Here is a 24,246-nt window from a genome sequence, read left to right as displayed (position 1 = left end):
GGGTCAAAAACTTTTTCATGCATATGTGAGAGCTCTGACCAAGGGTAGTAGCCAGAGAGAAAGGAATGCAAACTGAGTTCTCTTCTGATCATTTGTTCTTGGCTTAAATGTCACCCCTCAGCCCTTCCTGCTCATCCTACAGTTTCCAACCACCACTCTTCATCACTTCATGGTATTTATATATTTTACAGCACTTAACCCTGTTTGTCATTATGAATTTATTTACTAGATTATTGCCTGTGTCCTCCAATAGACTGCAAATTTCTTGAGTGCAGAGACCACATATTTTATATTTATTATGCATATTCAGCATTACTATGAGGTGATTAGAAGGAAGTGAATAAATGTTTATTAAATAGTAGACAAGCAAATGAATGACTGAAAAGTACCTAAACAAAGATGTTTATCCAGGTTTACTTATAGGCCAGATCAAAGTGAGCAATGAGGCCAGAAACGCATTCTTTGGGGGCATTTGTCAGAGGCTTATATTTGAGGCAGCAAGTTTACACAGTAAGAGCCCTTGCTCAGAAATCAAAAGATGTGGATTCCAGGGGGGAGGGCGCAGCTCAACGGTACAGCACATGCTTAGCATGCACAGGGTCCAGGGTTCAATCCCAGCACCTCTGTCTAAATGAATAAATAAATAAACCTAGGTACCTCCCCCTCCACCAAAAAAAAATTAAAGAAAGAAAGATGTGGATTCAAGATCCAATTGCCCATTTGTACAATCATTAACCACTAAACTTCTCTCCACCTCAGTCTTCTCATCTGTGACACAGAAAACTCAGACTAGACGATCTGTAATATATGCCTTCCCATCATGCATTACATGCATTATTGAGCATCTACTATGTGGATTGCACTATGCTGCATGATTTTTTAAAAGTCAAAATCTATGCATAGTGGAAGACGAATGGGATTAGACAAGTCTGCAAGTAGCCTTGCTAGAGCACCCCATTTTAAGAGGAAAAAATGGGGCAACATTTTGTAATTTACACCCTCAGACTATATTCTCAGAGCTTGAAAAGACAATGTGGTTAAAGCAGGGGCAACTATGATTTCAACTGTGGCATATAAAATCTGAAAGTCATAAGAGAATTTAGGTCTATAATGAGGTTAAAGAAACTAGAAATTAAGTGATAAGGACTGGAGGGAAGAGTTCCATGGTGGGGACAGAGAAAGACAGAAATACTCTGACGGCACAGTGACTTCTCATTGATCCCCTCCCTGATCTTTGGACCACGCTGATGGGACAAGACAAGGTCAACAATACTGGGCGACTGCAGAAAGAAGGCAGGGCAGGAGACCAGGAGAGCAGAACCTTCTGCTACGTGCCAGGTCCTCTGTTTATCTTGTTCATGACCATATCCCAGAACTCAGCCTGGTCTTTGACTCATGCTATTTTTTTTTTCAAATAAATAAATCAGGAGAACCTATCCATTATGAGCTCTTTAAGGGAGTCCCTAGGGCACTGGACAGGCACTGCATACCTGTGTGGTGAATTAATGATTGAAAAAAGTGAAAGATACAATTTCCATCATGTTCTCTTAAAAGAATTAAGACATCTTTAAAATATGCCTAGTTTCAGGCTAAAGTAACCCATGCATGTACTTAGTAATTAAAAAAAAAATCCCTCAACCCTTTTGGAAGACAGCACCCATTTTACTTCCCAAACAATAACCCCTCAATAATCTGTAAAGCAAGCAATTCAAGAGGAGACTTAAGTTGTTCAGTGTGAATTTTCTTAATAAGTAATGAATGCTAAAATGTTTGCCAACTTCAACACTAGAAAAACATTTAAGGTTTACTGTTAAGGTTCATTTCCTTGGTCCAGTTCCTAACCATTCAAAGGGTTTCCAAAGACATTCACCTCATAAGACAGTTTGTTTTGGGCCAAGCAGAGTTATTTGTTTTGTACCAAGTTTTCCTCCCTTTCTTTGTGCGGTGATGGGCTTCATTAAGTAACCCTTATATTGAAGCGGAGCATCTTGCATCACTTAGTGTTTATTGAAACACTGTGCTGTGTGTGGGCGGTTTATGGCTACGACAGAAGAGCCCTGTTTCTGCTTCCCAATCAAAGGGAAAGATGCAATACTTGAAGTTGCATTTGTAGCTGCAGGGGTGGATTGTTTACAGTATTTTGGACAATGACAGATTTTGTAAGAAAGCCAAAGGCTCACGCAGGGTGGGTGGCATGGCGGGGGAGAAACTGGCTCTGCTGATAAAAGAGAAGAAGGCATCGTCTGTCTTACAGTCTTGTTCGATTCTCTTCTAAGAATGGAAGAACGAAATTTTCATCTGCTCTTCTTGGGGTTAGCTGGTTCTGAGTGTTCATGATGTGAGGCCAGTTTTAACAGGGGTACGTAAGGATGAAAACTACCTTTCCTCTAGCTTCTTGCTTCCTGGCAGCATAACACTGATGACTGAAATGGTTTGGTCTCTGTGCCCCTGCCCTTATTCCTCCTCAGGATGGGAAGTGGGATTGATCTGCCTGGTAAATGTGTGAGTGAGACCTGGTCTACGTAGCTCAGGCTCTGCCCTTTCCTATGCTTAAACCAAGACATCATGACTCCTGGGCTAGAATTCTTTCCATTGGGCAGTTACACTGGCAGGTTCTGAGGCTATGGTTCTCAAATTGGACCGTGCATCAGAATTTCCTGGAGGACTTGTGAAAACACAGGCTTCTAGGTCTCACACGGAATTTCTAAAGGACTGAGACATTTCTGGCAAGTTCCTGGGTGATGCTGATGCTGTTGGTCCTTGGACTAATCCTTCGAAAAAACTTTTCCAAGACATAATAAATGATTTTGTCCTTGCTTTATTCGCAATTCAATTCATTCACCAGATACAGGAAGAGTAAAAAGAAAAAAGTGCTGGAAAAAAATCTTAAGAAGGATGAAGAAATGGTTGTAGAAATACTTTGATACCTTTGGAAATTAGTTTTAGGTTTATTTTGTAAAGACCGAGATACTACACTATGGTCATTTTTTGGTGAGTCATCACCAGATGAATAACTACTTGTTTAGGGAAGCTGGTATTTGCTTATGAAAATGGCAGTAGGTATATAAACAAAGTGTATCTCCCATGCATTCCAAATTCTCATCTTTGGAGAGGGTGTTATTGAAGTCCAAACTAATTAATAAGGTGGACTCAAATTAAAAAATAAAAGAAAACTCTCAAAAAAAGACCAAAGATTGACATGGCTAGAGGAATAGTATCTACCTAAGATGATAGTTATTTGCATAAAAAAGGATATGCAGAGAGTTGACTTCTACTACAAGTTCTACTTATTAAATATAATTGAAGCTTTAACATATAACTGCCTCAAAATTTAATTTACATGTAATTGCATTTAGGAGCATAAGAGAGTTATACATCCCAGGTTTCCAGGAGTCATGAAAATCTGATACCAACTTGCCCAAGTTTTTATCTTATCGATGAAACAGGTCAAAAGTAAAAGAGAAGGATTTTGCCTACCTCACTACCAGAAGAAAGACATCTCCTTTTATAGGGCTATAACTGGTGAATTTCTTAGAAAGCAAAAGAGATCGAAAACAAAAATTGCTTCTGAGTTTTCTAAAATTGTGAAGAGCACCTCCCACAGTGGACTCTGCTGAACTGGGTTCCAGAATGGCTCCAGGCAAAAATGGCTCTGGTGGCATCAGTCAGCTGGGTTGAGGAATGCCCACAGTATTCCCCTCCCAGGAACTGAAACTTCTTGCTTCTCTATGACCCTCTGGAATTACTTAATCCTTGTACATAATTTTTCAATGTTTAAGGCATATATATATATATATAAAATTTGTCACCTGAACAACGTTATAAACTTCCTACGACCTGAGATTACTCCTGTCCTGCTTGCAGCCTTCCACAGCACCTGTAGGGGGCAGTGTCCTAACCAGAAGTTCAAGAACATGAATGAGGGCATATCCCCAAGGATAAATCAGACAGGAGCACACCTCCAGGTGAAATGGAAAGGCAACTATGACCCAGGACTTCCTCTTGCCAGTGTCTGCTCTCAGAGAACAGACTATGGGATACAGTATTTTAAACTTCATCACTGTGTTGTGCTTTGCTTCATATTTTGAGCACTTATTCAAAAAACAGGTTTGACATATCTAAAAGGTCTAAGGTTAAGTTAAAAAACTGCTATAAACAGTAATGATTTTGTCCACATGGAGGATAATATTTTGTAATTTATTATCAAAAATAATATAGGATGCTATCCAGCATATTTTTGGCCTTTTCAGCTTTAGTAACAGAGTGAGCCAATACTGTCCAAGAACAGTTTACAGTCGATGTTGGAAAGAGCAAAGAACTTGGAGCCCATTTAAAGGATTTAAAAATTCTCTCCTATGATACCTGCTACATTTTAGAGCCAGCACGTCTTTCCCTTGTGAAAATGAACCCATGATTTTATAATGTATGTCACTGGGAAAGTATGAATCAATTGATGGAATTTGAAATAAGAACATAAGGAGAAAAACAGTCCACAGTTTTTATTTGATGATGCAAACACATAATATGCTGTATAAATTAGTCTCCGAAATAAATGGTGATATAATCTACCTTGCCACATTTGCTTTATTCTAAATATCTAACTTGGATTTCAACCATAAGGATAGTACAGACAAACCCACTTCTAAGGTTGCAACAAAAAGGCAGCTTAAAGGATGATTTGCCCACATGAACTCTGCTCAGTGCACAATCTGTAGAAAGAATTTTACAGGAGCATTCACACAGGCAAGGTTTTCAATAGAACAGAACAAGAGAGAAAGTGTTTGTATTTAAATTGTTCCTTAAAATACACCAAGTATTGGGCTAATTCTAAAAATATATTTTGATGAAGCATTGCACATCAACTCATTCTATTTTCGTTCGTTCCTCAATAAGCCCCGTTTGTGTCCGAGGTACTGTGTGAAGAGTTAGAGGTACAGAAGTAAGGATCGTCACTGCCCAGGAATTTCAAGTTGTGTTGGGGAGAGAGACAAGTGAACAGCGACACCAGTGGGGTAACTGCTACAACAGGATTACGTCTCAAGAGTTTCAGGGGCACCTGGAGTCTTAGCCTGGCATTGGAAGAGGTCGAGGGGTTGGAAGGTCTTGAGGAAAACAGGGAAGGTTGAGGGGACTGGCAATCTTCTCTTGCAGGAATAAGAGACAGTATGTACGAAGGGGGGGAAAAAGCCAGAAAAAGTCCTGTCAGTTTGAGAAATCAAGTGCCGTCTTATTCTTTATCACGAGTGGCAAAATTCCTTGTTTTGCTCCAAATCCTAATTTCTAAAACAAATAACTTTTAGAGGGTTTTTAGTTGTTTTAAAAGATGATTTCCACAAAGCATTACTTCTGAGCTTAATTTTTATATTTTAGCCTCTGCATTGTACCACTGATGACAGAGAAGCTGGGTAGAGAAAAAGACTAAAAGATACACAAAGCAGAAGGTAAGAGGAATACAGGGCTGAGAAAACTACACAGAGAGAAAGGATGCTGTTTTAAAAGAGATTTACACGCATATGGCTACTGGATGGAGTGAGAAAGTGTCCCCTCTGATGAGTCTGTTTCTGTCTCTCTCCCGCCATCCACCCCGACCCCACTCCACCTCTCTCTCTCTCTTTCCAGAAATCCCCAAAGAGACCTCCAAGAACTTACATGCTGTATGCAGAAACCTAGTCCCACTGATGGTAGCTGGGATACAACTATTTCTAACCCTCTTCATCCTCTTCTGTCCCCTTCTCCTGCCCTCCCCTCACTCCCACCCCAGGCACCAGGGGAAGGGGTTGGCCAACTCAGACATTTGGGGGAAGGAGGAGAGGTTGGGAAGGAGGTGCTAAGGACTAGCTACTGGGAGAGGCAAACTTCCCCTTCTGAGACACACACTCCTTTGTCATCTCAAGTCAGAGAGAAGAAGAAAAAGAAGCAAAGAAGCGAGGGGAAAAGGCAACACCCTGGATCTCAATATGAAACTGTAAAATTCATTTCTGCTTTGGAAAGGTGGAAGAGATCTTTTGCCCCTTTCCGATAGACAGCAAGAACCTTCCTGGCATGAGTATCTGATGTGGGGCCCTACCTCAAAGAGGGTAAATATGTAATTAAAAATATTGATGCAAAAGTTAACTTTCCAGTTCCTTTTACTTTTGTAACAACAACAACAAAACCTAGCACGAGGAATTTGAAGACTTAGAGATTTATGTTGCACCAATGTTTCATTTCTGTCTGACCCGTGAGAGGCGGTGAATTAAAAGGCCAGTTTTAAAAGCACCACATGGTATTTTTCTGGTCACTTTTATCAGTCAGTCCAAGTGGGAAAAAATGGGGACAACAAGTTAGCGTTTAATTAGAATCCCAGTGAGTAAACAAAAAAATTCCAGCAGGAGGAGCTCTAACATGCCTGAGAGTGGCTTCAAACTCTAAAAACAAAAAGGTTGAAAGCAAACAGAAAAACAGAGAGGCAGTGTGCCCTGCAAGCTGCCGTGTCAGTGAACAAATATGTGACTGAGTCCAATTAAATGCTTAGTGCGAAGCCAAGTGATGATACTGGTGGAGACAGACCGGCCCCCATCCTTTCCCTCGTGTCCTGATGCCGTGAAGCTGGGAATGCATCTGCGGTGCTGGCTCTTACAAAGAAGAGAGCGGAAGGCTGATTTCTGGGCAAGTCTAGGAGTCATTCTTTTCCTGAAGTGTGATATTGTTTCTAAATGAGTCTTTGCCACTGGCTCAAAAACTGTATTTTAAAATGACATTTTCAGCGGTGTTTGAAGGCACTACGAAAACGCCTGAACATTCCATCTCCTTCACTCAGTGGCTTGTTGAGCGCTTTTTGAAAATAAGGGAAATGCTGTGTTTGTAAAAACTAGTGCTAAAAGGGCAAGGAATCATATGTCCCCTGGGCCATGTAAAGAGTCTGCAGAAAGAATCAGAGCTTTCTAACACACACGCACACACACACACCCCCACACGCACACACACAGACGCACACACACACACACAGACGCACACACACACAGACGCACACACACACACAGACACACACACACACGCACACACACGCACACACACACAGACGCACACACACACACACAGACAGACGCACACACACGCACACACACACACCCCCCAAGGAATAGAAAGAATTTACTCAAGAAAACAGTGAGAAGTGTATGAATTTAACAGTTACCAGATTTTTGGGGTGAGCCTTTCCAGTTTGGACAGTGTTGTGGGGGAGGAACGGACGAGTGGGCACACAGGATGATCAGAATTACTTCACCTGAAGGAAATTTTCAACCAATCTCTTGTAATCACTTGCCAATAAGAAGTCAAGCTTTTTGTTTTACACCTTAATGGTATGCCCACACTTAAAAATTTTATACAAGCTCCTACAGAAACTTCAACTAGACCAATTCGGACCAAAAGTCACTAAATAAAACAAGTCTAGACGGAAAAATCTATGAAAACCATATGTCTTTTAGGCATCTGTCTTACAAAAACTGCCATCATCCTGGAGAAGTAGTTCACAAAATATGCTTTTAGGAAAACACTGCTGTAATGACCTTGGGAGCTGTGCTTAAGAAGACGGCTGGACTTGGAGAGAGTCAAGCCAAAATGTTTACACACGACAGGCTCTCATTTCTCCATAGCTCTGTCTGTAAACATCACTGAGAGGCTGGGCAAAGGCAGATATAATTTATATTTCCATTATTCTAGAAGGGATCAAAAAAGTTTACAGTTTTGTTCCTCCACACCCTTACAGAATCTTAGAGCAAGGGGTCTCAAAGCAACTCTGTTCTCACTCATAGAAAACTGTTTTGAATAATGTACGTGGACGAGGCCAAAGAACCAGAACATTTTCTTCGGATTATTACCTCATCCTGCTGGCCTGCCAAACACAGCTAGAAGGCAGGTGTCTGACAGAAGCAACCAAAGGAAGACTGTCCTGTGTAATTGGGTGTAGGGCCCAACTGAGAGACAAGGCACGTCAGGAGGACCAGGGGACAAAGCAGGAGCGCACTAAGGATGCAGTAAAGAGAGATGTAACACTTTGCTTTCCCGATTTCACAGTGCTTTCTGGACTGGACACGCCTTCATTACGCTAGCTACAGAGTTTCACGTCTCAAAGTTCACTTTAATAAAGTGGTATGAAATCCTTCAGAAAAAGCAGAAAAGCTGACTTTCACAGTAAAAATAGCAACATTTTAACAGAAAACCGAGCAGTCCACAGACCCTATGAAAGTATTTGCAAATTGCAAAGATGCCTTGTGACCCCCAAGAATATTTTACTGAGACTTCTTGCCCTACAGGGGATGGAACAGCACAGTAACAATGGTCGTTGGCATGGGTGCCCCACATGCTGTTCAGTCACGTACAAGACTGAATAAACACTACCTGGCAAATCGGGAAGGTCCTCGGTTAAGGAGGCGAGTATACTAATAAAAGAGGGAAATCTACAAGCTGTCATCAATCGCACACCAAAGTTTTAAGAAAAAGCAAGAAACACTATTTCAACATGTTTATTCAAAGATACTGCACTTTTAAAATGAGTTTTCAAATACTTATTAGTTTTCAAGTATTAAGATGGTAATGGTGTGATTTAGAGTGTTTGAGATGTTAAAACAAATCAAGCAATCATACCAACATCGCTCATTACAGAGTCCTAAACTGAACTGTAGAATATTTAAGTAGGTTAAAAAGTCTACTGTTGAGTCACAGGGATTTTTTTCTGGCCCATTAGTTTCAATCCTGAGTGCTCTGATACCACTATTGTTAGAGCTAAAACTGTAAGTTCGCTTTCTTTCGAAGGATATTCACAGCATGGATTTTATTTTGACTTTAGGCCCAGATACGTGGAGGGAAATTACTGCAGTGGTTTCTCTAGTTAACACATTTATTAATGTTTCCTTAATTTTCCACCCCAAGAGGCAACAATTAAGGTACAATTTGCCTCACATGAAGTTTTACTATTTTAGTTACTAAAATATTTTCCAATACTACTAAGAAGCAAAAAGAAATTCTAGTTTTAAAAATAAGTAAATGTTTTCTTTAGTTTGTATAGCTTTTCCTTCATGAATGGTGGTCTAATGGCAAAGCAGTGTACAGACTTTTTGACGAAGTCCCTTGAGCATGAGACGAGGGGGAGATTTATTTGAGGGAAAACCTACCTTCACTCTTAAAATTGGCTTTGAGAGTAATCCTAATGTAAACTTAAAATATACACATGGTACAGAATCTATCTTATAAATTATCCATTCCCAGTGGCATAATTTCATTTTAGAGCCTCTGGGCTGCAAAACATCTTTTAAAAGGCTTCCTCATCTCCTGCTCTCATAAAAGGTCTCATTCTAGATCAAAGCAATATATCCTGAAAGACTGCCTCATGGAAATGGGAAAGCTAATACAGGTAATGTTTCCACGGTGGAGGCAACTGGCACATCTGACTGTAAAGTCAGATCATTTCCCAAAATTCATATTCAAAGCCACCTGAGGTCTCCTTCTCACAGCCCCTCACTTTCTCTCGGCTTTCACAATTGCCATGGGGACACGGGGATTCACTTGTGGTGGTATATCCAGTTGGTGGTTACCCAGACTTCATTCTCTCTCCCAGTTGGTCCATTAGCCTGTCTACCAAAAAAAAAAAAAAAAAAAAAAAAAAAAACCAGGGAAGGGATGAAACCTATTTCTAAATTTTAGTTGCACATTTACTGGGCTCCCATCAGAGCAGCAAGAACAGTATTATCCTGTTTTTTTTTGTTTTTTTTTTTTTTTCAGTGTTTAGACTAATCCCAGTGGGGGAAAATGTTGACTTTCTATCCAAGTCTTTATAAAGACTTGGAATTCTCCTGTGTCTGAGCACTTAAAGTCAGGAAGGCCTGGCCTTGTCATTGACCATGAGCCATTGAGAATTTTGCTCTTTGCCATGTTGAGGAAGCGTCTTTTTCTTGATCCTTGGACAGAATGTGTTCTTTCTGTAATTCATGTGAGCTGATAATTTTGACTGGAAAACAGGAGTGGACGTTTCCTGGTGTTTGTGGGAATGGTTGAAAAATCATTCCAGAAATTAAAGCACTAGTTATTTGTGGGTTTGCCTATCATGTGGCTCTGGTGCCTGAAAAGGAGCCAGAAAGAAAAGTACGAGGCCACGACGAGGCCGCCTCCATTCGCGGTGGCTTTGGACTTTGCCCTCTGTAGGAATTCTTCTATTTCTGGTCAGAGTTGCCATATGATCTGAACTTCATTTTAACACCGGTAACGTGGCTCCAATACACAGGCAGATTTTCGCCAACCCAATGCCTTTCTAACACCACTTCCCTCCCCCCCACGTTTAAAAATACTGGCCAGCCCAAAAGTGTAATATTCTTTTGGCACCGGCATTTGCTAAGCCAGATGGATTTCATTTGGCAACTAAAGGGTGTAAATACGTGTTTAGATTCAGAGACTTCCCCCAGACAACGGTCACGCTCTGCTGGCTTGAGTAACCTAAGGGTTTCAGCTTCGGGCATTTAAATATTCTATGTTTAAGCAGCAATAAAGTTACAACAAGCAGACAAGAAGCTACCAAACCCTCAGCTAAATCCTTAACTCCTTTCTTCTCCCGTTGGAGGTAGCACGGATAAATGCTGCATCTTTTACTTGGTATGTGCTTTCTGAGTGAAAGATGCAGCATTTACATTTGCACGTTTAGTTTCCTGGCTGTTCATGGGCAAAAGCAGCTCTAGTAAGCTACGTTTCACTTCTAATCTTCTCTCGCAGCTGGGAAGTCAGAGGGGAGGAAGAAGGGCACAGCCGTTCAGTCCTGGAGTTTGCTGCTTAGACAAAATTTAGAGCTGAAAGAACCACAGATCATGTTGTGCCCTGAATCTCTTGTTGCAAAACATGCCATCTGATCATAGCTGTCTGAACCGTGAAGGTTTTCCCTGTAAGATCATTCTTTTCTTACAGCAAGAGAGACAAAAGAGGGCAGTGATGAAACAGAAGTCCTAGATTGTGTGCGTCTATGAGGCGATGTATCTGCTTACGCTGGGTAGAATTTTTCCCTTTTCTTTTCTTTGAGCTGACATCAACTTGTGTGTAGGAACATTCAGCAGATTCCAATTGGTGACAGTCTGCTGCTGACTGGTTACGGGAGAAATAAGAATCACTGACTGTGCGTTTTTCACTGGTCAGTGGCTCTTGTGCCAGACGGCTGTCCTGGCTGTCTTCCTCCATCAGGTGAAACCCCGGGCAGGGGGGTTGGGTACCCCAAAACTCAGAAAGGCTTTCCCTGCATTACTGAAGCTTAGCAATGACAGAGCTGTTTGCTATTATTTGCCATGGGACATGGAAGCAGCCGAGTGTGGTTAACGTGAGGGCAGTCACCACTGGGCTAACAGGTCTATTGTTATATTTACTGCCCTGCCGCCTGCCTGCATTTCTGTTGTTGGTACTTTGCTTCGTGTAGGTCCTTTCTCATTTCCCTTTCTCTTGTACCCTCCTGCAACACCGGATGTTTGGAAAAGTCAGTGAGGGGCACTTTGAAAACAGAAAGGCAACCTGAAGTTTACCCAGACACATCAGCAAATCTCCCAAATTCCTGGGCCTCATCTAAACAGCCTGCCAGTCATTCTGGACTGGGGCGGGATGGAGGTGTTTGTGTTAAGTACGTTCAAGTTTGCTAGACCCAAGAAGGAAACCACCAGACTAATCTTACTTTCACTTGAACCAGAATGAAACCAAGGACGTGCAGAATGAAAACCTTTGACATGAACCATCGGTTCACTTTCCTGATTTATTATGTTACTACTAGAATCACTGTGGCATTTGAATGATTTTGATGAAATATTTGAGGGGCTCACATTAAATTGTACATTTTCTTTAGTGAGCAGCTTGTGGCCAAATTCCTAGTTTCATTAAAATATATTACACATCATGACAACTCATGTTAAACCTGTGACAAATTATTAGTTACATCTGGAATTTCAGTAACAAATTTTGTATGTAACACAGTAGCCTCATGAGATGCCTTAAACACTAAGTAAGCATCAGAAAGCATACCTCAATGTTCTATTCTTGGCAATTATACTTTTTAAAAATCCTTGCTTGACTTTAAAATCCAGTTGCTTAAAATAAAAAACTGTTCCCTGAAAAATCAGAATACCTAATCGCAAATTTATTTGTTTGTTCTCTAAAGGGGAAGGATGGTGGGGAAGATAGAAAGTTCATGGCTGAAACAGGAAAGCAGAAGATGAACTCATCATTTGTCCAAAGGCACTCAGCTGCTAAAAGGAGTCATACTTTTAAGGGCTGTTGAGGAGGGAGCAAGTCAGGACGTTTCCAGTCCAAGATTGCGGGGAAATCAGACACAGGTTAGTCACACGAGTCGCTCGACTGTCCGTGTACCCTGAGCCCACGACTTCAAGGCTCTGCAGCTTCGTCCTTCATGGCACCAAACCTTGATGTTAGGGATGCAAAGACACACTCATAAGAATCATGGGTTTGTTGTTCTTACTCGAAATCTGGGGGACTGGCTGAAAACAAAACAAAACAGGGAGACCTCATCCCTAAGTGAGAGGGAATCTGCGTTCACTGTCACTTAAATCAACACACAAAGTATGTAAATGCGATACAGCAGGGAAGAGCATCAAGGCCAAATGTTTCAAATAAGATTAAACTAAACTGTCAAGAGAACCAAATGGCTTTCACTGCCGTGAAGAAAAGAATCTGAGAGCAGGGACTGTCTCTTCATGTAGAGAGGTTGGTGTATCTTTTGCCACGGTTGGTTTAGTAAGTTACTGAGAATGTGGGGCTGTGATGAAACTCCCCAGAAGTGCCGCGTAAAGTCAGGGAAACCTTATGAGTCGTGGAAGGAACAAACGTGGGAAGCCCTGGGAAAGCCTGAGGCTGCTCCATGGCTGTCCCTGCAGTGCAGGGCCGTCAGCTTCACTGTGGGGCCCTTTTAGAGGAGCATTTCTTGGTGTCCATGTTGCGTTTCTGTCACGTGGATGAGCTGGGTGAAAGCCAGACCCTTTCCTCTGATTCAGGCTTGCCGTTTTTAAAAAGATACCATCAGACTTGGTGACAGGGGCGGTTAAAAGAAAGAACTTCTATTTTTGAAGACTGGTGATGAGGGAAAGGAAGCTTGCTTTTCCTTGGATAGAGACCCTTCCTCCCACACTTAACCCCTTTTGATTGTTGCAAAATAGCTTGGTCCAGGGAATGGGGAGAAGACAAACGAGCGGAATAATGCCAGAGTTGGCTGTGGCCAGGAAAAACACACTCTGAGTCAGTTAATTTGTTCTGTTAATGTCAAAGGCTGGGATACCCAATTAGCTAATTTTAAGAAGCTGTAACCGAAAATAGCTACCTCAGCCCTAAAGTTAGCGTTTGGTGAAGATTAGGATCTTCAAGTAAGAGAAGAGGGGCCCCTAAGGAGGCACGGATGTCTGTTTAAGATCATCCTGCTAAATGAGGACTCGACTGGCTGGGATTTTCCAACTGGGTTTCAGCCCCTTTCAGAGAGGTTGATGGAGGTGAGAGAGGAGGGGGCACTCCAAACATTCTGGCAACAGAAAATGTTCCACAAAGCAGATTTGAGTCCACTCAGCTTCCTAATGGCAGGAGCAGCCATGCTGGTAAGTCTCTTTAGGGTAGAGAGGCTCCCCGAGTTCAGGTGGAATTAATTAAAACAGGCATGCAATTTGCAATACTTCTAGCTCCCTCACTGAAAGGCTCCATGCACATAAACCAGAACAGCTTGAGTAGCTGAGAAAAACTGGGCCAAAAGTGACTCCACCAGCTTCTCTCCTTCCTCTTCCTCTACATTGGAATGGAAAGATATAATAATAATAATTTTTTAAAAAAGGCAGAAGGTTCATGGTTTCTGTACCACTGCGAGTGCTTTCATTACATCTGAGTAGGGTTACAATAAATACGTGCTCTTAAAAGTGAAGAGCATAACTTGCTAACGAAATTGCAAATTATCCAGAAGAAAGCTGTGCCCAGGCACGTGCCGAATGCAAGAGTCTCCTGACTCTGAAAGTTCAGTTTTTTTGGCCTTTGTGATATTAAAGTCCGACAGGGAGCCGGCGGGACACTCCTTGTGCTGTCTTGTCACGTTATGAGTTTCTGGTTTCAGATAAAAGGGGAGAAAGGGCTCTTAAGAAAGCAAAGAACTGGGGGAAAAAAATTCAACTTCCTTCTTGGAAAGCTAAGGGCTGTTTTTCTGGAGATGATGGATACTGGCATTTCGAATGTTTTTCATTTTTAATAGAGAAAATGGAGGCAAATCGTGGAGGGAAAAGAGAACACATAAATAAAGAGAACAAGGTGAAGTTTCAACAAGAGCTTTTCCTCAACTTTTTCTTTCCTTCCTTCTATCTTTGTCTCTCTTTCTTCCCCCCCCCCCTTTTTTTTTGAAATCTTAAACCCCATTTCTGGCTTGCATTTGGTAGGATTCCTGCTCTGGCTTTTATTAAAAACAGACTTTATGTGGTCAGAATTCTCCATCTAAAGCTAAACTTTAATAGGCATAAGGATTCTGACAGAGTCTTTCTTGCTCTCTCTCAGGTGACCACCCCCCCTGCCAGTCCCCCGAGGGATTTCCCTCCCCATGGGCTGCACTGGCGCTGAAACTTCAAGGCTCAGCACAAAACAACGAACTTTTCTCTTTCACTCTGAACCCACGTTTCTGTTTTACATTTGAGACTCTTTGCAAGGCCAGACCAAGTTAAGTCTAGCTCTAACTTGGGAATGCTCTAGAAATTTTGAATTACACAACTGCTGTCCTATAAATTCCCCAAGGCAGACGCCTTGAACCCGGTGGCTTCCCTCCTCCGGCACCGGCTCCGGAGCCCGACTCCTGCTGGCTACCTTCCGTGTGTCAGCTCGGAAAGACCCTGGGCGATGCCACCCGGCTTCACAAATCAGTTTGGCATCCAACAGCATCTCGGGAGGGTACTGGCAGACAGTTTATAGGAAACGAAGAGGTAAAGCAGCCAAGCAAGCAGGCAGAGACATGCACGTTCGTTCCTGAGGACAGGCACCACTGGGGCTGCTCTGGTTCTTTCTTAGAGCTAAACAGACAAAATAGCCCACTTCCAGTCTCTGGTGTGCAACTCCCGCCTTCCCACTCTCCACGCCCTCCCCCAGTGGCCTCTATGCCTTCTTGGCACAATGGTGGATATGCTTTCCCAGTCAATCTGAAGTTTCCTAAAGCAAAATTTAATCTTGCTTGTAGTGAGGCTGAACGCTGACATTTATGCTTGTTGTCATGGAAAGGACAGTCTTTTGAATACTGCAGTGCAGTGGTCCTCAAGGGGAGGGAGATTTAACACCCTCCACCCCCCAACAGTGTCTGGAGACATTTTTAGTGGTCACAACTGGGGGACGGCAACTGACACCCAGTGGGTGGAGGCCAGGATGCTGTTAAACATCCCAGTCCTAAAATGCACACAAAGCCCCCACAACAAAAATGTCAGTAATGCGGAGGCTGAGAAAGCCTGATATTATGGTCAGGAGACTCGGCTCTGGAGTTAGAGAGCTTGGAATTCAGGCCCAGCTCCACTGGGGCCTGCCTGCGCAGCCTTGGGCAAGCTGCTTAACTTCTGTGCCTCGTCTGTAAAATGGACAATAACCCATCTCATGAGCTCGCTGTGAGTATGCAACAAATACGTATCCGCAAAGCCCTTAGGACTGTGCCTCAAATATAGTGAGAGCTCAATAAATATTAGCTATTGTTTTTACTATTATGACTAGAAATTTAGCTTAGCTCCAAATACATAAGCCAAACCTATTGAGGTTAGACAAAAAAATGCATTGCTTTGATAGTACATATATCCTCTCTGATGGGGACCGAAATGATGATGCTTTACAATTTATTAGACTATTTCAAATACGACTGCGAAAACAGCCCTGTTATGTCTTTATTTCATAGATGAGGAACTCATGGCTCAGTTAAAAGAGTTGCCCAAGTCAGGTCTTCTGATCCCACATCCCTTTCTCTTCCTGCTACACCTCCCTCTGCTTACTGGCTTAAGATGACCCTTCTCTTCATTACACCCAACAGCCTGAAGATCAAAACACACGAAGGCACCATAATCACAGAGTGAGGTAACTCAGGCTCCCTGGGTGGACAGAAGTCACCTCTCTCTTTACGGTGCGTGCATGCATAGTAAGGTTTTCCTTCATGGGGCATACAAACATTTTAATCTTCTGAACTGAACTAAAAATTTAACTTTCTGTTTGGGCTATTTTCTTTCCTTTTAAAATTTCTGATTAAAAAACCCCCTAATTTATTTTATTTTAAAAATCCCTGATTATACACATTGTACATATACTGACTGTAAATGTATGAAGGTGAGAATGCAGCTTCAACCATATGTGTATATGTTTCAAGTTCCACTTACTTATCAGCTATTTGGTTTCACAATTAAGCCTGAAAATCTGCTTATAAATGCCTAAATGTATTATTTAAATGTAGAGTATTCTTTGTGTTCTTATTTTATATATGGTTAGTGATTGCACACAGCAATCATATTTCTATGCACAGTTTTTTAAAAAAATTGCAAATTCATCAGCTGGATTTTTAACTCAGCCTACATTAAAGTTAATAATATTGGGCTTAAGAGTCAAAGTTCAGAGGGCAGATGGATAATATTCCTGAAGTCAGCATTTTCTAGAATTGCTTTGGTAACAGTGAAGGCCAGGCCGTAGCTGGTGATGCTGTCCTGACCTAGGGAGTGCCCAGCTAGCAGCGGCTCAGCCAGGGTTCTTTCATTTCAAAGTTCCTGGTCAAACTCTACAAACAGCTGCCAAAGCGTCATTCACATGGACCCAGGCTTCTTTGGTCCTATTTGGTTTGTGCCAGTTGATAAAGAAGAGGTTTAGGCCACATATACTGGTTACTAAGTGGGGTCGCAGGCTCAGCAGTTTTCCCACGATCCCCCTCCCGGGCGAAAACTGCCAACGTGTATAAGAGTATCTTTGCCATTTTCTTTTCCAAATCAATTTTGTCTGTCTTGCTATGAGAAGGAGAACCAAAGAGCATCCCCTGAATGTCGGCCGCGCGCGGAGCACTCACCTGGGGACGCTGGGAGGGGCCCTGGTGGGCCGAGAGGGCACCTGCGGAGGCGCCCCGAACGAGTCGCTGCTGTTGGGGAAAGGAGGTAACGGGCCGGGCCGGAATGGCACTGGGGGCGCCCCCGAGTGGGGTCCCGGGGAGGGGATGGCGGGCGCGGGCCCCCGGCCGGACGTGGACCGCGGGAGGGGCGCGCTCAGTGTCGGCCTCCTCTGGGTGGTGGGGCTCGGAGGCGGCGACCTGGGGAAAGAGACGACAGCTGTTTGCCCGGCCTCCTTTCCGACGGAATTCATCCTTAAAAAATGTCTTATAACTGACTGCTTTTTGTTTGTTTGTTTGTTTGTATCGAGGGGAGGTAATTAGGTTTATTTACTCATTTTTTCTAAAGTGGAGGTACATTGACCCCAGGACCTCGTGCATGCTAAGCATGTGCTCTACCACTGAGCTCTACCCACCCCTGAACTGGCTGCTTTTTAAGAAGCATTTTTTTTTTTTTTGCCTGAGTAGCAACTCAGATACATGTTAGGAATGTTAAAAGGTATAAAGGGTAAACGAGGAAAAGGAAGTTTCTCTTCCCAACTTTCTTACTCCATGGAGACAGCCAATATCGTTTCTTGGGTACTCTTTTCAACTATATTTGATGACATTTTTCTCTATGTATATAAACTGCATTTTTTGTACACAACAGAACACAACGTTCTACAACTTCCTTTTTTTTTCTTTAAGCTTCACGTTAATTGGACTGTCTTTTCATTTTGGCACTTAAAAGAACTTACTCTTTTTCATGACTGTATAACATTCCATTGTAAGGATATCGTGTGCTTGGTTTTGAAGGGAGCTGAGATCATCTGACCATCTCTCAGGTTCCTGGACTTAACTATCTTTCTCTTTTTTTCTCTAGGTTCATATTGGTTTAGGGAAGCACATTCAGAAAATGATGCTGGACAAGCTTGGAGGCCTCAGGCAATGCAGGGCCATCTTCCTACCTGCGGGAATGCTGTATCCAGGAGTCGTCCACAGGAGGCGGTGCTGGCGTGAAGGTAGTGGCAGTGTTGATGTCGCCGATGATCACGAGGGCTTCTTTAAGCGCTTGGTACATTCGAAGCATCTCATCCCGGCGCTGAGCCTGTTCTGCAGATTCCTCCATCAGTGTATTTTGGTCCTCTGAAGAGTATAGCTGTGCTAGGAGCTCAGAATTTATGAAATCTTTAACCTGTCAGGTCATCACAGAAGAGTAAAAAAATGGGAGTGAATGAGTGATTAAATGATAAACTGGTTCGGAGCCTGTGGACAAAATCCACGAAAATCCACTCTGGGCAAAGGGACGCCTTGTATATCTGTTTACTCTTATTTTCTTCATCATCCTCCCAGTCTCAGTACTGGTGCCAGTAACGGTTTTCCCCTCTGTCTTATGGCTGTTGACATGAAAGAAAGACATAGATTTGTTGAAAAGAGGGCCAACCCCTGCCATCACCAGAACAGGGCCATTGGCTGGACGGGCATTTCCGCAATGTTATCTGAGGCTGCTTGGCTTAGAGACGAGGGAAGGCACCAGGAGGTAAGCAGCAGTATTTCCAACAGGAAACAATGGCACAAGGAAACCCATGTAAGAACACGAGGAATCCATTCCCTGGTAGTCCCAGTCCTTGCCCTAGCTTTGACCAAAACCAATGGAATACTACTAAGGCCTTAGGTTTCAGTGTCATCTCAAAAGTGGAATTAGCACCATTAAGTGAATATTTATTAAATACAGAACCATGTATCATTACGCAAGTTGATTTACCAAAAAAAAAAAAAGTGATACACTCTTTGCTTTCTAGTTTTCAGTAGGAGCGTAACAGTGATGAGGACTGACATAAGGTTCCACAGTTCACAGACAGATGAAAACAAACTAAACTATGAACAATTTGTAGACGTCTCAGGGGCGGGGCATCCTGCAGCAGGGTAAGAATGGGGAGGATGCAGCCTGGAGGGAGAGATCACCCATCACCGTATTTCATCAAATCTAAGACACACCACTCTTTTATGTGCCACCGAGAAAGCAAAGACACCATCAACTAAACTACACCAGAATGCCAAGATGTCACGGGTGTAACATGCATCTTCGTGTCAGAAATATTACAATTAAAAAAAAAAAGTGAATGTGACTGTGATTCCGAGTGCCTTCACAAGTTATCTGACTTAGTTCTCACTGCATGTTTATGAGACAGAGAGTATCACCCCAGTTTTACAGATGAAGGAACTGAAGTTCAGAGAGTTTAAGTAACGTGCCCAAAGTCACACAACATTAAGTTGAACCCCAAATCCTCTGGCTTGAAGTCTAGGGCTCTTTCTGTTACTCCTATGCCTTACTTTGGGTGCTCAGGAAAGATAATTTACATTTAAACATTGTTTTAGAGTGGTGCACAAGTGCAGCAATTAACTTAAGCCCAGAAAAATAAACCGGCTTGGCTCTTTCAGTTTCTCTGTTAAATGAGAAAGCTAACGCTTATCTAGAGATGCTGGATCTCTCTAAGAAAGGTCCAAGGCCAGTGTATTTAATTGTTACAAATTCAGACAGACAATAGAACGCCTGTCAGATGCTCAAAATTTCTGAATTGTAGTTCAATTTGTAACTCAGAGATGACAAGACTGAAAAACACATAGCTTCACTATATTTTTAAAGGTCTCAAACCATGTAAATAGGTTTCCTAATCAGAAAGTTAAGCTTCACTGTGGTGAAATAAAAAGTTTTCTCTGCACATATTCTGTAAACCAGGAGAGAATCAAATGTGGACGTAATCTAATCAACAAGACGTATTCGGGCAACTGTCTGGTGGAGTAGGTTCATGTGCGATAGTTATGGAAGGTATATTTGGCCAGGTAACCTGGGGCCAGATGTGAAGAGCTTGAATGCCAAGGAAAAGTGTTTGAACTTTATCCACTTGGCAATGGGGAGCCATGGAAGGCTTTTAAACAACTAAGTAAAATAATAAAAGAAGTTTTAGGAAAATCAATCTGGTTGTGATTTGAAAAGAATTTGCAAGAGTGGTAGCGGAGATAAAGAAATCTGTTCGAAGACCATCACAGATCATTTACGAGACGATAAGGGTTCAATTGAGCAAGGCTGCAGTGGAACAAAAAATACGGGCACGTATAAATGATATTAGAAAGGAAAAACCAACTGGACTTGCTGCTGTTTGGAGGTGAAGGGCAAGGAAGAAAAGAACAGAGACACTTCAAACATTGAGGTTTGGGTGAATGAGAGAAGAGAAAGTGAAAATCAAGGAAAGTCAGATTTAGAGCAAAGACAGTAAATTTGGCTTCAGGAATATTTCATTCCCCTCCTTGAAGATTTATTTGCTTCTAAACACACTTGCAGTTGCCCACGGAATCATGTACATTTGCACAAATCTTCCACTGTTAGGTGTGTGTCCGTACTTGGAGAGATGGTACAACTCCAGACTCAAAACCAGACAATTTTCCTGGCATTGACCATCAGTTGGGTTAAACTCTTTTGAAGCTTTACATCTTCCTGGAGTATCACTTAGAATCTATTAAACACAATTTAAAAGAAGATCCTTCCAAGAATAGATTTAAAGCAGATCTGAATTAAGGAGCAACTGTCAAACAAACCACGAAATGAAACAATAAGAGCCCAGTTCAGCATTCTGATCAAAGATCTGCCTTGAATCAACTCTTCCATGTCAAAATGTTACACACGAAAATCTGCCTGCTAGTTAAAAGATTTGGCAATGTTCTGAAATAACATGAATAATGTGAGCATGAGACAAAATGACAATATAGCACAGTGGTTATGGGCATATTCTTTGGAATCAGATAGCGCTGTATTTGAGTCCTAGCTCTTAACACGTTTTTGGGGACAAATAACTTAACCTCTCAGTTTCAGATTCCTGATCTGTAAAACGAGGATCATGGTAGGAGCTGTCTCAAGCGTTGTTGCGAGCATTCAGTGATACTGAATATAAATCGCCTAGCATGATGTGGAGCACTGAGTCATTGCTCCGTAAATAAAAATTCCCCTTTTTCCAGTATATAGTCTGACTTAGCATTAGGTAGGTAGAAAGAGAAGAATAAATAGGAGGCTAGAGCAACAGTGCCAGCAGTGAGTGATACAGCTCAATGTGGTGAGCTGTAAGTCCACATTTTATTTTGCACTTAAGAACAATTTTAGAAAGACTCTTCTCCTGCTAGCCTTAGCTTGGTCGTGCTACAACTGGAACAAAGGTAGAGGGACTTCGGGGAGTTTCCAGACACTTCAGGGACTTTCTGGGCAGTTTGTATGTCAGTGGTACAAATACTTAACTCAAGGATTTTGTACAGTTGGAGGCCCAGTGGGTCCCTTTTAGAGAAGAGCATTTAGAAAGTACCTCACAGAACATGACATAAACTAACTAAACTTGGGTGTGAGATTTGGAATAATATTTCTGCCTTTTATTATAACACCTTATAACCTATACATCTTCGTATGGTTCACAAAAAATTTCTCACACACAAAACCTCATCCCACTTCGAGCTCTGCAGGCTAGATAAACAGGCGTCCTGCCCCACGCCGTTCTGCTCAGTGTAAAGGAATGTGAGGTCATTAAAAACGTTCCACATGTTTTCCTCTTTCTTACTTTAACCCTTCTCTAGCAACTGGCAGTATGTTTGGATTTTTAACTTTCTTTGTCTTTATTACTAAGACCATTTTAAAGCCTTCACAAGTAGAAGAGACATTTCTAGGGTTTTCACACAACTTAGTTACTAAGAAAACCATTTCCTTAAAGTCTCTTGGTTTCTAGACGTGGGGGCCACAGAATGGGACAGTGATAACTCTTTCACGTGAATACACATATGAAAATTTAACTGAGAAGGTGAATTTTGCTCAGTTTTGGAGAGGGGCTTGGTGAGCATTTTGTGGTTCTCTGAGATCTCACAATTCTCTCATTTGTACTCAAGCTACCTTTCCATTTCCTAGGGATTTTGTTGTGTTAGAGACCAATGAAGTTTTCCTTCTTTAAAAAGTAGCATCCTTTGACTCACAAAGGTTGAACAAAGAAGTTAGACACAAAGAAGCATATAGTGTATGACTCCAAAGTTCGAGGACAGGCAGAACTAATCTAAGGACGCAGGAGTGTTGCCCTTGGTGGGGAGTGATGGGGGCTGGGTGGGGGCACAAGCGGGGCTTCTGGGTCCTGGTCTGGATCTGTTTCTTGAGCAGGAGGCAGAATTCCTGACCCGTGGAAACAAATCAGTGCGCTGGTATTTAAGATGTACTTTCCCCTCAAATAATGAACATTTAAAATAGCACTCCACTTCACACACATTAAAGTACAGTAAGTTTTGAAACTGGGGCACATGTTACTAATTTTCCACCAAAGCGCCCATGGCCGAGGAGAGTTAATGTGGACCTCCAGGCGTCCAGGGCACTGGCTCCAAGTGTGAAATGCCTCTAGGTTTCATATTTGGTTCTTAAAGTTTCATAAAAACTTTACAATCTCTTTCAGATTTATCTGCATTTGTTTGAATGTGAGGAACAATGTTTTAAATTACTTACTAGTTAAGATTCAAACCATTGTTTCCCGTATTCAGACAAACCCTAATTAAATCTTTAAGTAAAGTGAACCCTCTGGGAAGACAGCCTCCGTGTGTGCTGCGGGGCTCGGAGCCTCTTAGTCTGAGGAGGCTGGCTGACGGTTTTCTGAACCTGCCACGTGGATTATCGGATGGTGAAATGGAGAGAGTATCAGATGGTCGATGAGGAGACATGCACTTTAGTTGTGACTCTGCCATCTCCAGCGGTATGATCTTGGGCAAGTCACTTCACCTCTTGGGGCCTCAATTCCTTCATTTAGAATCTGGACAAAATCACGAGTGCCCAACAGGTGGCTGTCCTGTGGGTTCAAACACAGAATTATGTGCCACTTTGCTGCTGACACTTTTCGAAGAAAGCTGGGTCCACTTACTTGGTTCTCTGATGGAGAACTTCTGGTGGCGTGAGCTACAGAGAAGAGGCCGTCAACACATGCCGGCCGTGGGGCGTTGTGTGTGTGTTAACTTTAACGTCTCGAACAAAACTCTCTGCTTCAACTGTAGGCTGTCCAGAACAACCGCCTGTCATAAACCTGTTATTTCTTTGTGCCTCTGTTACCTGGTATGTTTAAGCAATGAAACAGCTGCTGCATTTCAATAGACAAAGGCTTACAGTATGTCTGAGGCAAGGCATTTATTGCTGGCTTTAAACTTCTTAAACAATTCCATATGGAGACTTGAGTGGCAGAACACTTAATGTAAACTTTCGAAGGAAACTGCCCACCAAATTCTGAACTTCATGAAAGTTGGCCGAAACATATTCTTTTTCGGAAGGCAGAGTAGCCATTCCCATTTCCAAGAGGAAAGGCCACAACTCCGCTTTCAGTAGTGACAGTTGACAAACAGAGGACCCAGCTTGAGGCACTGATGGGTTCCGGGGGAAATAACCAGCTTTTGCACCCGCAGTCATTTACAGACACAGCAGGGTTAAGAGGATGGAATTCAGAATAAGGAGTCGGAGTATTTGTTTTCTTGCTGTGATTCTATGATTAATTCTCTCACTTGAAGATCTCGTCACGTTAAACCAAGTTAAAAAATCGACATATGTGCATGCCACAGTGCTGGGTGTTCACTGTGTTTCTGTTCCTTGTACGCAATAGGCTGCTTTCGGAAAGAATGAAAAAGGCTCAGATGTTCCGTACAATAAGATGGCACGAGAACATGAGTACGTCTGAAAAAAGGGATTTGTATTTTGAAGTATACAGAATTATTTGTAGAAATGTAAAATATATATTGCATATATAAAATGATACATTTTTACAGATGCAGTAAGAAAGCAGGAAAAAAAATAATACTCAGAGAAAAGCAATCACCCTAGACATGTAAAACTACTTTCTGGTAGATCGGAAAAGTTAAATTTAAATAATGATAACCATAATTTCTTAAGAATCCAGCACGACATGATGTTTTTGCTTTCTCCATAGTCCTGTTCATCTCTGCTTTGAGGTTTGACCCTGGAGATCAAGTCTCACTTGAAGCCTCCTTTCTCATGACTCTTCTGTGAGATCTCCCCTCAAGACAACTAGCAGAACCTCACTTCCATGGTGAATCCTCCGTAGATGGGGGTTTAGCCAATTCATAAAGCAAGTGAGCACAGCGGTGAGGGGAGAGGGCTATTACCCTCATGTTCC

At 42.2% G+C, this 24,246-nt stretch overlaps 1 protein-coding gene across 5 annotated transcripts in view; it reads right to left on the bottom strand.

The window, feature by feature from the left end:
* The window catches only part of DNM3 (dynamin 3), a 459,598-nt gene that overhangs the window by 11,883 nt on the left and 423,469 nt on the right, over positions 1 to 24,246 (bottom strand). For 3 of the 5 annotated variants that reach the window (XM_074349798.1, XM_074349800.1, XM_074349799.1), the window contains 2 exons: positions 18,028 to 18,254; positions 17,045 to 17,281 (listed from right to left, as the gene is read on the bottom strand). In XM_074349798.1, coding sequence (XP_074205899.1) covers positions 17,045 to 17,281; positions 18,028 to 18,254 — 464 coding nt within the window. Of the gene's footprint in view, positions 1 to 12,115; positions 12,419 to 17,044; positions 17,282 to 18,027; positions 18,255 to 24,246 lie in introns of those variants that run through there. The other 2 variants (XM_074349801.1, XM_074349802.1) reach the window with 1 other exon arrangement.

The sequence above is a fragment of the Camelus bactrianus genome, chromosome 21, assembly GCF_048773025.1.
Source record: "Camelus bactrianus isolate YW-2024 breed Bactrian camel chromosome 21, ASM4877302v1, whole genome shotgun sequence".
Classification (NCBI taxonomy): Eukaryota; Metazoa; Chordata; class Mammalia; order Artiodactyla; family Camelidae; genus Camelus; species Camelus bactrianus.
The sequence above is the reverse complement of the archived record's forward strand: the minus strand, read 5'-3'. Positions and strand labels throughout refer to the sequence as shown.